General features: G+C 40.1%; 1 protein-coding gene across 2 annotated transcripts in view; it reads left to right on the top strand.

Moving 5' to 3' along the window:
• POLR3B (polymerase (RNA) III (DNA directed) polypeptide B) overlaps positions 1 to 15505 on the top strand; it is a 74829-nt gene that overhangs the window by 101 nt on the left and 59223 nt on the right. The window contains exons 2-9 of one of the 2 annotated variants that reach the window (XM_010182581.1): positions 1066 to 1124; positions 3530 to 3586; positions 3673 to 3737; positions 4219 to 4294; positions 7621 to 7721; positions 9772 to 9863; positions 11066 to 11183; positions 12208 to 12316. In XM_010182581.1, the coding sequence (XP_010180883.1) occupies positions 1066 to 1124; positions 3530 to 3586; positions 3673 to 3737; positions 4219 to 4294; positions 7621 to 7721; positions 9772 to 9863; positions 11066 to 11183; positions 12208 to 12316 (677 nt within the window). The remainder of the gene's footprint in view (positions 1 to 1065; positions 1125 to 3529; positions 3587 to 3672; positions 3738 to 4218; positions 4295 to 7620; positions 7722 to 9771; positions 9864 to 11065; positions 11184 to 12207; positions 12317 to 15505) is intronic. The other variant, XM_010182582.1, reaches the window with a different exon arrangement.

Raw genomic sequence — 15505 nt, forward strand, 5'->3', positions numbered from 1 at the left:
GGCCGGCTGCTGAGGACGGGGCGACACGGGTTGGGCCCTCCCAAAGCGGGGCTGGGCTGAGGTGGAAGGAAACCACCTACCTGCGCGCATAGGGAGGGGGTGATGGTGAAGGCCGCGTTTCAGGGCCCTGTGGCTGGACTGGGCTTTGTGGGTAGGAAGGGCACGTCTGAAATGGAGCGCAAAGAGCCTGGTGCTGTGTTTTGCCGTGATTTCCTCTGTGGGCTCCTGCACCACGAGGAGCAGCGTTACAGCGCAACTGCGGCACTGCAGCGTACTTCGAAATGCTGCGTGTCAACGTGAAACTATGAGGTGCCGATAGTCTGTGAATATTACAGCGCGCTCTTTTCTGGAGCTAAGTGATACAGCCTCATTCTGTGCTGTCTGGGCTTCCTCACCTTTGCCACCCACCTGCATCTCTCGTTCCAAATGTGGGGTGGGCTCCCCATGCCATGAGAGCACATAAGGCATGATGTGAGATGACGTTCCCTGTGATCACCAAAGAACAGAAGTGGGGAAAAGTTTTCAGGATCCTGGATTTACTTATGCTTGTCAGTACTTTGTTTAGATAGTTTTGCTAGATCTTTGTAGGAGCTAGGGTCCCGGAAGGCTTTACAGAAGCTCATGTCTGCAAGTGCTGCTCCCAGGACTGAGATTCTTGCCTGTATTTTGTAAGGTAAAAATTGTAGCAAGACTTCTCTTGCTAGGAATATAATTTACAGTGTTAACAGGCCATAAAAAGTTGTTCTTAAATGAAGACATGGTAGTAAGGAATTTTCTAAGAAATATGTACTTTAAGAAATATATATTCTCACATAAGTTACTTATAGAAAAGTCAATGTCCCATTGCAATCTGAGTAAATATTGCATAGCACGTATGGCTTACTAAGATGATCTGAGTCATCTCCCTGGTTTTGTTTTATTTTTTCACTCCTCTAAATTGGCTTTGGGCAGTCTTTTCTTCTAAATGGATCTGATTTTAAATAATATTACCGTTCAAAAATAATAGTCATAAAAAAAGATGAAGAGGCTCAAGCATCTTAGATGTTTGGTCACTCTTTAAAAGTTGACTTCAAACTGTTTTTTGTTTTCAGGAAAAATGGAGACTTCTTCCAGCATTTCTAAAGGTTAGTGTTATGCACTCATTTCATGGCATGAATACTCTGTCTCCTTTCTAACTTTGCATCCCCCTTCTCTAGCTTTTGCTGTTTCCTGGAATACCTCTCTTCACCCTCTGTGTAGATTTTGTGATTTTTTTTTTTAGTTCATGCAATTATGGTTAAACTTGTTACATAGCTGGCTTGATTAATCAGTAAATTTATTTGAGGAGGCATCCTTTTAGAGGTTGGCATTTTTGTGTGGCCATTCTGAATGAACTGTGTATTTGGTGTGATGTTTCCAGATTATTTTAGTCTTACTGACGTGCAGAGACCCCATTCATGGTCTTTATGTGAGACTGTGGTGTTAGGTTTGTAGTTGTGTTTATCATAGGAAGGATATAAGCGCAGGTCTAGATTCTGCAGAAGCTTGAATATGAGTATATCGGCCCTCATGAATGTCAGAGCTTGACTGAACTCAAAGATTACCAGTGTCTTAGTTTCAGTGCTACTCCTATAATCTGGTGTTAGTTGAAGGCGCAGTTCTATATAAAATGCCATTGGTTGTAATAACAGGGCTAACAAACAGTTGGAAGTGAGGAAGTAGAAAGGCAGTCATGAAAACTGTATCATAAAGACAGCAGGTAAAGTCTGGGATGTGCACTGGTACCTTCCAGGAATTGCAGCAACCTCCACACCCTTTATCATTCTTTGGAAATGCTACCCACTTCAACAAGGCTCTTTTCAGCCTCATTTTGTTAATTCCTTCCCTTCCCAGTTTCAATAACTGCATTTCTCCTTTTGTTGCACCCTTGAGTGTTTGATCCTGGCAGTAAAACAAGGTTCAAAAGTTGGCTATGGATTGAGTAAGTTTTCACTTTGGTTCAGGGCTGTGAAGATGCTTCAGGGCCCTAATGAAGGGGGCCCCATTTCTTGTCTCTCCTGGCAACCACATGAACTTCCATCACGAGCCTGAGCTATAGTGATATTGTCTGAATTCTTGAGACTGTGAAAAAGGGAGGGCTGCTGATTGTGAGGTGCAATTTACCGTGTGCTTTATGCCAAGTGTGTCCATCCCACATTATTTCCAGCCAGTGAGCCCTTTACTTTAGGGCTGCTGATGGTGGTCTGGCCTTTCTGTTGCATGATGGTGTGTTTATGCCAGCAGCGATACAGTTATACAAAGCTGCTGTTGTGCATTACAGTTTCTGTACTGGAGTTTTCTTTCAGTAAAGCTGTTGATATCACCTTATAAAAAATGGAAAGAAACACTAGCCTTATTTCCAGACACTAATAAACCCATAGTATTTTCTTGACTATATCATGTGATGTGCAATGCTTTTGTAAGTTAGGGAAACTCTTATCTGAAGAATTTTGCTCTGAAGTCATTCCTCCTTTGCCTTAACCCATGGAGGCTTCGCTGAGCAGCTGGATTTGTCATTCTAAGCTTCACATTTCTTTCTAATAATTTCAGAATTAACTGTTGCCTATTGATGTGAATGCATCTATTTGCTGTATGAAATTTTTATATCTTGTAACGTGTTAGTTGTCATGGGATGCTTCAAAGTGTAAAGCCTTCTGTGAGCATGTAAGCACTTCTGTCAATATCAGCTAGCACTCTCCTTTTCAAGGCTGGCTTTTGCACTGTTGTTGGTACAGTTACACCTTTTATTTCTGCAAATACCAATTATTAACAGAATGAATGCTTCTCTTAGTATTCCTTCAAGCCAAAATCTTTGTTTTTTCCTTTAATCTCAGATATCATGTTACTTAATATAATCCACCTTCTTTTGATTGTTTTAAATGCTTTAAACTTGAATCCTTGAAATGTGCCTTATCAGCTCATTACATGGAGGAACACAGTATTCTTTATATTCCGTGTGATACTTCTGTCTTCAAATCAAACTCGGATTTCTTATGAGTGTCTTGCCTTCCTGTGGCTGTTTCCTTGCTTACTGAGTTCTGTCTTTCACACCCCACTTCTGTTCCGTCTCTCTCCCCGGTCTCATTGGCCTTCCCTCTCATTCTTCTTAATGCCAGCTACTCCTGTGAGGGTGCAGACAACTTTTTCTCAAGCAGAACACATAGTCAATTATACTATAAATGATGAAAATTGTTTCAAAATAACATCAAACTGAAAAAAGATTTTGACTTGCAATGGCTTTTCTTTGTTTATATGAATTTCAAAGCCTATTGGGTGTTCCCTTTTTACAGTTACTGAATTACTTTTCTGACTGAACAATGACAGCACTGGTGTAAACCGAGAAATGTACAGTGTAGGATCAGACCAGTCGTCCAGGTAGTCCTAAGTTTGTCACCTGAAAGAATTTAGCACAGATCCAAAAGCACTTACAAATATTTACATCTTGATTTCTGTCTTGTGTGATTATTGTTATTGAAGCTAATTTTATTTGCTACATGCATGTATTTTCCAGGTGAAAGGACTTGTGAAGCAGCACATAGACTCATTCAACTACTTCATCAATGTAGAGGTATGCTTTCTTGGTGGGAGGAGAGTGGCTCTTAGTACTCAGAAAGGTACATGATTCTATCTTACTTTATTTTTTCTCCCCTCCAGATAAAGAAAATAATGAAGGCCAATGAAAAAGTTACAAGCGATGCTGACCCAATGTGGTACTTGAAGTAAGCGTGAAATGATTTCCATGTCAGTAGTAGCATGCATACTATCTCATGGGTTTGTTACTGGCTATAAAATGTTTATAGGCACCTGTGTGGGTATAAATCAGGAGAATATTTTCTCTTATTTGGAGCATTGTAAGATGGGAAGATTTAAAGCTTAATCGTGTGAAGCAGACTTAGTAGCCAGCTGTTAACAATACCTTATGTCACCCTTTTTCTGTAGTTTAGTAATCTCGAATGACAGATGGGAGTTTCTTCTTGTCTATTTGTAAAGGCAACTTGGGGTTTATTGCATGTTCAGTTTTAATTTTAAATAACTACAACATAGCTCAAATACAATGAGTTACTTTGGGAAGAATCATTGCTCACTATTAATCAATTAATGTACATCAAAGCGACTTCATTTTTCAGTATATGTACAATTCTGCTTCCTTCAGGTTGCCTGAAAAATATTTGGCTCATTTTGAAATTGTTTGTATTACAGGTACCTCAATATCTATGTGGGTACACCAGATGTGGAAGAAAGCTTCAACGTAACACGACCTGTATCACCTCATGAGGTATTTATGTTTGCATCTGACTGGTTTGTTTGATCTTGGGAATGTTTTGGTTAGTTACTGCATGTAACTTTATTTTGAGTGCATGCATGCAGCAGTAGGTGATACAATGCATTCCATCATCACTGTAGAAAGAAACCTCAGAGATTTAAATATCATGTAATAAATGTAAAAATACTTTTTTCTTTTATTTTTTTCTGACATGTGTGAATAGCTGTATTCAGTGTTTCACGGTAGCTGTATCTGACTGGTTTACCATGAAAGTAGTGTAAAGTTCTTCTCTTGCTTTATTTTATGGCTCACAACAGAGCTGAAGTCATCACACTACAATGTAGTGTTCTTTGATGTTTTTATTAACGTTTTTTAATATTAGCCTAGTTACTGTCTGCACCATAGGTTGCTCCAGTCTCCCTTTCCTTCCCTTCCCAGTCTTTTTTGGGAATGCATTTCGTGTTTTGCTCATGGTTTTTAAGTCTGAATCAGAGAGCAAACTTGAAAACTTTGAACAGAAACAGATTGAAGTTGATAAAGTTATAAGAAACTGCAAAAGAGCATTAGCCTTGTGGTAACTTTATTTAGCTTCTTTGCACTGCTGTAAGCATGCAGGTTAACAAATGGATTGTGTACTTCTGGAATAAAGATGCATATTGGAGAACAAATGCTGCTGTGGTTGAAACCAGAGTCTGTTGCTTTTGACGGGGTTAAGGTAGATTCTGTACATATAAAAATGCAATAAACTAAGATAAGGTTTGGACCTTTTAGGATTGCTTCCAGGTATCTAAAGCCATTCAGTTCCCTTCAGAGATTGTTCAGGAATGAAGTAGTTCTCTCCTGCTGCTGTGCTTTTAGGTATATACCACTACAACAAAGCTACTGACAGCCTCTTTTTGGCCTCAGAATGGGAACTGAGCTTCGAACTTGCACCTTTTTTCCTCATTTGCCTGCATACAGCCTACTGACAACCTAATAAATCAGTTCACATGTCAGACACCTTTTTTTTCCTTGCTATATGCACTTGATATTTGAAGTTGGATTGTTGTGGGTTTTTTCACATAATGTACGTGATACACTTTAGATTCTGTCACAAAAGACATTCTGTGCTTTGGAGAAACTCTAAAAAAAGCCATCTAGTGGCTGCCTCTTGTGCATAGCCACACTTCTGTCTCTAGTGACCAAACTCAAATCTCATTTAACTCAATGGAAAGTTTTTAAGTGAGGCCAGGAACTCGGACATCAACAATGCAATTAAATGTAATACAGGATGACTCTTGGATTTCACAAGTGTGTAGATAACTTTAAATCAGTAGTTATGAACAAGCACAAAATGTAGTGGGAAAGATTTTCTATTTATAAATGAAACTATGCAAAAAATTGTGGCCAACAATTCTTATCCATGAATCCAGGTATTAAAACACTTGCTTACTGTATGACCAAAGTGACTGTACAAGCAGAGGAGGGCAAAATAAATGCTTCATAGATCACATTGACCTTGAATTTAGAATAAACTACTCTTGCATCTCAGATACGTCCTCATTGATGCTTGATGCTAGTGCATAATTTTCTTGGTTTTGTTTTTTTTTTCTTCTTTCAGTGTGTTATACACACGTGAAGGCCACAGTTACTTTCTTAAATAGGATGCTGATCTGATCAAACCAAGGGTGCAATTTAAAAAACAGACACCACCACCACCACAACAACAAAAACACCCAACAACAACAAAAAAAACCCAAAAAAACCCCAAACCAAAACAAAAAGATTGGATCCGTATGGTGTGTCATTACATTTCTCTGTTAGAGGCTTATAAAATTCCTCCTCAAAGATACTTGAAATGATGATATTTTCATAAGAGTCTTGAGTATTTTCCCTATTTTCAGTCAAATGTGGGAGGTTTTATATCCTTGGTTTCCTTGAAGATCAAGTCGTGCCTGTCTTTGATCTCTAAGTGTCTAATGTAAGGAGAAGTTACATCAAAGAAGTGATACAAAAATACAAATGCTGGAATATTACAGTGCGTGATTCTTATTTATATCATGAATCATATCTGTGTCTTGTGTGGACAAAGTACACACAAAGAATCCCAAAGCCTTTTTTTCCCGAAGTAATACTAATGAAGCTGTCTAACTCTCCTTCTTACGCAGTCCTCATGGGAGTTTCATCAACTATTCATACAGATGAATTGAAAGTAATTAGAAGGGAAGTATTCTCAGTTACTTTGGAATTCAGTGAGGTTGCTGTGAACACAGTAGGACCTAGTTTCCTACAAGTCACAGCTCAAAAACTGCTGGTGCATATCAGTGTTTTATTACTAGAGAAGTGGTTTACTTTTTAATGTGGAGAGAAGCAGCATACGATTTGCAGTGATTCCTGAGGCATATTTTTCCATACAGTTGCATCTTCAATGCACAGCACAATCTTAATTGCCTTTTATTAATGCATAAACAATACACTGAAAAACTACAGAACCAGAAATGTACAAGTCTGAATACTGATAAAGCTATAATCCTGGAGCAAAAAGGTACAGAATGCTCAGTGAGGTCCTGAATGACCTGCTGGGAGTTGCTCTGTTGCATTCAGCAAATACAATAAACTTTGTCTTGCGTGAACATACGCAATGCCTTAAGGGCTAGAAACAGAGTCAGAGGGTGAGGTTGAGGAGAACAGACCAGAAAGATCAGATTAGAAATGACTGAGCCTCAAGCTATATGATGTCCTAGATATGTACATCCTGCTTCTCTTGCTATCTGAGGAATTTGCAAACAAATTGTGGGAATCTTTACAGGAAGTGATACTGTAGTGAGCCTTCAGTAAGTCATCTTCAGAAATGGTGCCACACAGGAAGATTTTCTCATTCTGTTAATGAGGTGGTGCAGCGTGCCTCTTACTCTCATGTGTTTCCCTTCTATCCAACTTTATACGACAGCACAACTCTTCTACTGTTGAAAGTCTTCATATGGAAATGTCCGTGAGCTGAGCACTGCTCTCAGAGCCTGTGGCCTAATGTGGTCTTTATGTCAGCCTTGCTGACTAGGCATGTTTGCTCAATTAAAAAGTTCAGAAGTTATGCTCTACAGTGTTGTCCTCTGAAGACATAGATCCACTGGCTGATTTTGAAACATCATATTAATTGTATTTGAATTTTTGTGTGTTTATTCGTTTTAAACAGGAGACTGTCAAACCTAGTTCAGGTACCATGAAGATCTTGGTCAAGCTTTGCTTTGCTTGATTTCCTTTGTGAGCACTTACAGGAGACAGGGCAAATATGGGATGTTTTAAGAGAGACCCTTCAGCTTGTAAGCCAACATCTAACGATATGACTGTTCTCCTTTTAGTGCCGCCTAAGAGACATGACTTATTCTGCCCCAATTACAGTGGACATTGAATATACACGAGGAAGCCAGAGGATCATACGCAATGCATTACCCATTGGCAGGTAAGATACCATATGTCAAGCTTGTGGTATTAGTTTTCATTTGCTGCTGTGTTGGGAAGAGTTTTACTGCAAAACAAATGTAAACTAACCTTGCTTCCTTGTTAAAAGAAACAGTGAGCAGGCAAATTTTAATGAACAGCTGTACAGGATGAGATTGTTAGGTTCCAAGATTTTTGTTTTGCTAAAGCTTTTGTAAATCTGTATCCTTCCAAAGAAGGATGGATACTGTCTGTGTTTGTACTGACATAAAATCAAAGAGGGAAATACATAAAAGAATACTAGAACTGCAAATCACATTATTGCAAAATGAAAACTGTCATGTTTGCTTTGTAGCCAAATTGCTGAAGTCTTTCTGTTGTGGTTTAGGCCCAGCTGGCATCTAAGCATCACATAGCTGCGCACTCACTCCTTCCCATGGTGGGATGGGGAGAAATTTAATGAAGGCTGACGGGTCGAGACAAGAACAGGGAGGAATCACTCTCTAATTATGGTCACAGGCAAAACAGAGTCAACTTGGAGGAAAAGTCAATTTAATTTGTTACCAATCAAATCAGAGTACAATAATGAGAAATACAAGCAAATATTAAAAACACCTTCCCCCATCCCTCCCTTCTTCCCAGGCTCAACTTTGGTCCCAATTTTTCTACCTCCTCCCCCCCACTGATGCAGGGGCATGAGGAATGGGGGTTGTGGTCAGTTTATCACCAATTGTTTCTGCTGTTCCTTACTCCTCAGGGGGAGAGGACTCCTGATGCTCCCTCAGAGTGAGGACTCCTCACGCTCTGCCCCTGCTCCAGCGTGGGGTCCCTCCCATGGAAGACAGTCCTTCGTGAAATTATCCAATGTGAGGCCTTCACACAGGCTGCAGTTCTTCACAAACTGCTCCAGTGTGAGTTTCTTCCGTGCAGTCCTTCAGGAACCTATGCTCTAGTGTGGGCTTTCCACAGAGTCATGGCCTTCTGAGCCCTGCCCAGGGCCAGGGCCACACTGTCTTCTTCCATGTGCTGCGCTCCTCTTAAATACGTTAACACAGAGACGCTCTGATTGGCTTGGCCTTGACCAGAGGCAGGTCCAGCTTGGAGTGGGGAAGCTTCTAGCAGCTTCTCATGGGAGCCACCCCTGTAGCCCATTCCCTGCTACCAAAACCCCGCCACACAAACTCAATACGCTTCCATACATAGTATGTAGAGTTAGGTCTGTGGAAGGTGAATGGCAAAACCAGTAAAGCAAGCATTACTACTTCTGTATGAGATTCTGCTCTTTTTTAAAATTGATTTGATTTAGAGCCAAGGCTGAGCTTTTTGGAGAGATGTTGAGGATTTTTTGCTGATTTTATGCTTCTAAAGGCTGTAAAATGACTTGAAGTTATTAGTATTGTTGAGGACACCTAATTTCTTAAAGAAAAAATAATGTACCTTAGGGAGCAAAACAAGCCCTTAACCATGCAAAAAAGGCAAAATACCTGCCAGTTCTAGCATTTATTGAAAGTGAAATTTCATTTTGGAGGCAATAAAGATGTCTGTCTTTTGTAAACAGGGTTTCTTAAAGATCAACCCTGCTGGCTTTGAAGGTCAGTGCAGAGATTGTTTACTGTGTGACTGTGCATCTTACTGGCAGGAAAGAGAAGATAGATACTTAAGGAGCTACACTCGTAGTGATAGTTTAACCTTTCATATAAAAAAATACACTTTAACCGTGTTATTAGAACGTGATACACAGCAATGATTGACAAAACTAAGCTTCTGTAGCTGTAGTTCATTGTTCTAAGTCATTCCTTAAGAAAATAAAAGTTTTTAAAAGACCATCTAAACTTGAGTCCTTTGAATTACATCATGGTGTGTGCTGTAGGCAAAGAAAAATGTTGTCAAACTACATGTTCAGTGAAGTAAGGTGGTATTAAAGGAAAAATCTGCTGTTCATAGCTTGCATGTGTTCTAATTACCTGAAACGTGTTTTCTACAGTTTGTTCAGCATGGTTTTTGTTCTGAATTGAACTGCTCATATTTTTCTATCTGGATCTAAAGTAAAAGTGTGCCTGGTTTCCTTACAGAATGCCAATAATGCTGCGTAGCTCCAATTGTGTTCTTACTGGGAAAACTCCAGCAGAATTTGCCAAACTTAACGAATGTCCTTTAGATCCAGGTACATTTGCACTCATATTCTTTTTTCTTGTTCCCATCTGTGCCTTTAGTTTTTAATCTTTTTCAGCAAAGAAATACTCCATTGGTATATTTCCTGTCACTGTGAAGTCCTTGTGGCAACTTTTCAAGTGTATGCTTGTAACTAAAAGAAATCAGCAGGCTTTTGAAAATAGTAAGAAATCATTGACAGCATGGATTGTTTGTATATGTGGATGGATTTGTCAACCACAAAAACAACACATCAGAATTTTGAGAAAGTTCATAAGTGTATATAGTGTTCTACAGCGATATGGGAACAGAGTTGGAGTTTGTTCATGAAAATGTGGTGGATCAGGGGAAAGCAGAGTATGATGGTGTCCTCCAGAGCGGGAACTCATTTGCTGCCTTTTGTAAAGAAAGAATAAAATGTTACATGGTAATATTTGAAATGTAGAGAGAAGATGAAGGGTTATAACAAGCAACTTACTTAGTTTTAATCTGCTGCCTTTGAAGCATGCAGTGGACGTGCGCTATGCTTTCTTGTGGTGGCAAGATACAGTGACGTGACATGCTCTACTGAAAGAGCATTAATAGACAGCTACAATTTAAGAGAGGAAGCTAACATTGCTCATGTGTAGTTTCCTTATATTGTCTTAGATACAACAAGGGCATTAAAATACATTTTTTAAAGTAATGCAAGAGAAATTTCTCCCTGGATTGCTGGAGAGAACAAGTCAGTAATTACAGAAGCCTTATTCTCTTCATTTGATACCAAGCATCTGATGTGGCCAGTTCTTTTTTGATGTCCTTATGTTATACTCTCTTTCAGGCAATATTTTTACCTAATTTGTAGAACTAACAGTTCTACAACTTCTTTTAATAAGTATGGTTACCATACAGGTTTGGGTTTTTTCACAGCTTTAGAGTTTTTGGTCTGCCTGTGAGTTCTTTCTGTCTGAGTACTTCCCAAATAAAGTCTTAGATCTCAAATACTATGTGTGAGCCTAGAAAAAGTTCTGTGTAGTGTAGTGGAACATTTTTGTAGTTATCATAGGTTCTACACAGAGATTGTTCTGTACTCTTTTAGGGGAGAATTTATACCCCTGTTTTGTCCTTTGTGTACTTACTGTTTACTTTCTAATAATTTACGTTCAAGGGCATATTGAAGGAGGCAAGTAAGGTGCAACAGTACTGACATGCAGAATCTTTCTTTCTGTTGAATAGGTGGCTATTTCATTGTTAAAGGTGTAGAGAAAGTAATTCTTATTCAAGAGCAGTTATCCAAAAACAGAATAATTGTGGAAGCTGATAGAAAAGGCACAGTTGGCGCTTCTGTTACCAGGTACGGTAAATGCCTGCAATTACATGAAGGAAATAAAACCAGAGCTTTAGAAGTTCATTGCTGTAGTTGAAGTAGCAGTGTAGTTTTCTTCCTAATATGGTTTAACGGGAAAAAGCTGTAGACATTTAATGCTCCTCTCTTGCTACTCTCATTTTGTACGCCAAAACATCAATCCCAAAATCAGTTAGTACAGTAGTCCCACAAAAATCAGTTTTAGTTCTTCACAAGCTTCAGGATTCATCCCAGACTAGGAAAAACAAGTTCTGATTTTTAACATAACAAAGTGCACTTCCTAACTGATGGTGTTTATCTCATTTTGCAGCAAGTAACAGGAAGTTACTGCAGTAGAAATTGGATATAACCTTTTGTTTGACTCTCTAAATCAAATTAGTATAAAAGCTTTTAAAGGCAATTGAGAAGGAAGCAAAAATCAAGTATGTTTGTTGAACAAATTATTGATAATGGCGAGGTAGTCTAAATTTGGCCTTTCCTCTTCAACTAAGTTTTATTTATGTTTTCTTTTCCTTTATTTTTGTTTTTAAGCTGCATGCTGCTATAATACAGTGCTTGTCACTGTTCAGTGTGAGGCCTGTTTTTTCCTCTCCAGAGGCCTTTCACACATCTCTCCTGGCTACTTTACTGTTCCACAGTAAGCCTGGATGAGGTAAAACGTACAACACAAAGTACTGTTATCTCATTACTGTTACTGCTGCAGTACTTGTGTGCAGTTGACCTTGCTGGTTACATCCAAGTCAATTATAAAAATCATGCAAAAGTGATTTTGAAAAGTACAGGCTTCTACTTGCTTAAGTCAAATATTGACCTTCCCCATCACACATGATAACACCATATGACCTTGGAGTTACAAGGTGATGTCTGGCTGTTTTAATGTAGTTTTTAAAAGAGGAGAAAGTGGGATTAATTCAGCTGACAGATTGCTCAAGCTCGATAAGTTTTATAGGGATGATTCTGGGAGTGTCAGCGCAAACTTTCTGTTGGACATAATTTTTGTTTTTAACTTCAGTTCCACTCACGAGAAGAAGAGCAGAACAAATATGGTTGTGAAACAAGGAAGATTTTACCTGAAACACAACACTCTGTCAGAAGATATTCCCATTGCTATCATATTTAAGGTAATACATGGTTGGTTTGGGAAAAAAAGAAAAAACAAAAAAGAAAAGCCGTGCTGTAGCTCAAGAATGAGGATTGGCAGCAGCTCTCAGGGGTTAATACATACAGAAGGACTTGGCAGGGCTTAGAGAATGCAAGCTTTTTTCCCCTGGGAAGTCATTTTTATTGTACAGCAAAAAGGCGAAAAAGCGCTGTGTTTTTCTGCAAGGAGAGCATTGCTGTGCCAAGACAAATGCCTGCACCACCCCCTTACTGTTTTGTAAGGTCCCTCTGCACTGCTGCCTGGGCTCCTGTTGCTAGAGAAAGTCAGAAAGGTTTTGATTTCTTTTGTTATGAGCTGTGTTACAAACTTGTGTTAAGGGTCTTCATTTCTGGTTTTGGTCCCCCCTGCCCCCACCTTCAACTTGCAGACTGCTGAGTAGCTCAACACCCTTTTTTTCGGAGCTGGGGCCATGACATAGCCATGAGCTCGTTTTACATGACTTCCAGCCATAACTGTAAACAAAACTGATAGCCTTTGGGGAAGTCTTGCAATTCTTAGACCTGTTCCTAAATCTTTTAAAATTGCTCTAGTGGCTGGCATTTCTTCACAGTTTACTGTGAATGAGCTCTGCCTCAGTCAGGGTACTTCAGAATCCCTGCCTGATTCAGGAGCACTCACCAGTGTCTTCAGTGCAGTGAATGCATGGACAGGCGTTGCAGCTTTGAAGCCATCTCCGTTGGGACTGACAAAGGGCTGTGAGAGGCATCCACCCCTGATTCTGGGCAAGAACTGGGGAGTGTTTGCCCTGCCAGCTAAGCTGGTGACCATGTCATGCCTTGGCCCTCATTGCCTGTGAAACTGCCAGAAGTACTTTCTTTCGCCCTCTGCTTCTCTCTTGTTTTTTTGATGACTTCAGGTTGCCCAGGGAAGTTGTGGATGCCCCCCCCCTGGAGGTGTTAAAGGCCAGGTTGGACAGGGCTTTGAGCAACCTGGTCTGGTGGGAGGTGTCCCTGCCCATGGCAGGGGGTTGGAAAAGATGATCTTTAAGGTCCTTTCCAACCCAAACCATGTTATGATTCTGTGACTTCTCCCTAGCTGTCCAGCAGGACCAGAAGCAGACTGGTAGCCCATCATGCATTGAATGCATGGGCTACAGCCAGTAAAGGTGGTTGGTGGACATGCACTGTCCTGCTGCTGCAGAGGACAGCAGGCATGGCCAGGCCTTAGACTAGGACTTGTCCTCCCAGCTCCTTCCCGTCCTGTAGGCTTCCCTGCTGCCTGTGGGTTTGCAGCCTGGTGCACTGTGTATGCAGAAGGAACCTTGGGCAGCAGTCTTGGAGGCCATGTTCACAAGGAAGGTCGCTTAGGGCACAAAAATGCCTCTGACTGGATCTAGCAACCAGTAGAAGTAAATCCAGCTCGCTTTTCATCTTGACTGGTTTTTAGAGCACAGGTTTCGGGAGGTGATAATCGCTCGAGGAAACAAATTGCCAGGAGAGGGCAGCACTTGCTCACAGCATCCAGTTTCTGCCAGCAGTGCTGATTTGTTGGCACTGGCAAGTACAGACCTTTCTGTGTTACCACAGCTCTTTGACTGACTGAGAGTTGTAAGAGCCGGTTTTCTTGTAGGAGGTGCTTTGGGTTTGGTACTAGCAAACGGTTTAATAATTGGATTTAGACTTGAGAAACGAATGTCTGTTATCTCTGATTAAGCTGATCTCTTCAGGTAGTTAGAGGAGGTAATCTGGTTTTAGAGATCAGGGTTAAAGGAGGCTGAGAAATTACCTGTGAACAGAAATGCACATAAAAGTGTCAGGATTAAGTTCACAACTTTTCTGTTGCAGGAAAGTGTTAATGTGGCTCTTAGTCCATTTGGTCCAAGTACCAAACAGCTGGATTCCACCTTCACTTACAGACTTTTATTACATTTTGTCACCCCCTGCTGTTATAGATAAATACCTGTTCACAGAAGAGTAACTGCTCTGGGTTATTAAGTCTGAGGACTTGTTGGGGCGGGAGGGTTAAGCAGCATTGTATTGGCTATTTGGTCACCTTCTGACAGTGCTCGCTATAATTATCCCCCTCCCTATATATATCTTTCATATTCTAGATAATGTTGCATAATTTTTCATCTATTTATTGAATAAGACATTACAGCTGTTAGAAGCTCTTTGCAGTAGTGCTTTTCAGTAGCAAATTTAATCCAGTAGCAAATTAGGTATATCCATTTTAGCTATTCTGAATGTCCTCTTTCTTTACCGGCTCTTAACTGTACTTATGAGTGGTAATTTTCCTTACCTTTCCTTTAATGTGAACTTCAGGGATCTTCCATTCACTTTTGATGAGTCTCCAGCTGGAAACTAAAGATCCCAGGTAGTCTTTTCAATGAATTATTTTCTCTGATCTTTCATTCTTGGGCATTGCTGTAGTGTGGCATTAATTTGTTGTATTTAACTACTAGAAACAGTTTTACGAGTGCTATAGCCCTGAAACTGGAGAATCCCTAACCTGGGGATCCCTGTGTAGCCTCAGCTCTCTTACATGACAGTACTATACATAGGGGATTTGTGGGAAAAGCAAGAATAATTCCTTTCTACTGTGACCCAAGACTTGAGTAGGGAGCATGAGTCTTCCTCATTACTAGTAAGTGTTCTGCTTCTCGTAATGCAGAGATAGACATCTGCAAGGGGCAGAGTTAAGCTCTACAGGCAATCTAAGGTCTGAAGTTTTGATTGCCTTTGCATCCTCAACTTTTCCTGTAGTAACTGCTCGTATAATTTCCAATTAAAAAGTAAACTGAGAAAGCAATGACAAAAATCTGTTGGTCTGCGTTTCTTCTTAGAGCAGCATCCAGGCTGCAACCAAGTTCCACAGATCTCTTGTTTTAACTAGGAAAATGATAAGTAATTGGTAGAGGGCTGCTATCCAGTGCATGGGCCAGCTAGAGGGGACGGTTATGTTAGGGACTATCTGAGGGTCAGTTGGAGAAGATTAGGCAATTTTGGATTGTCTTTCTAGTCCCAATAGCTTTAAATAGCCCAACATTCCTGCAAATGACTTAAGATGCAGATCAGGTACAGAAAGTCATTATAACTTTATATAAAAGAAAGCAAGTACTGGAGATCTATGATCTAATGTGGATTCAAAGCTATTGCAACTGTAAAGGGGAGATGTACTAATATCCCTTAGACAGCTTTGTCAAAAGCAA

Source organism: Mesitornis unicolor, unplaced genomic scaffold, assembly GCF_000695765.1.
Source record: "Mesitornis unicolor isolate BGI_N332 unplaced genomic scaffold, ASM69576v1 scaffold29224, whole genome shotgun sequence".
NCBI classification, from domain to species: domain Eukaryota; kingdom Metazoa; phylum Chordata; class Aves; order Mesitornithiformes; family Mesitornithidae; genus Mesitornis; species Mesitornis unicolor.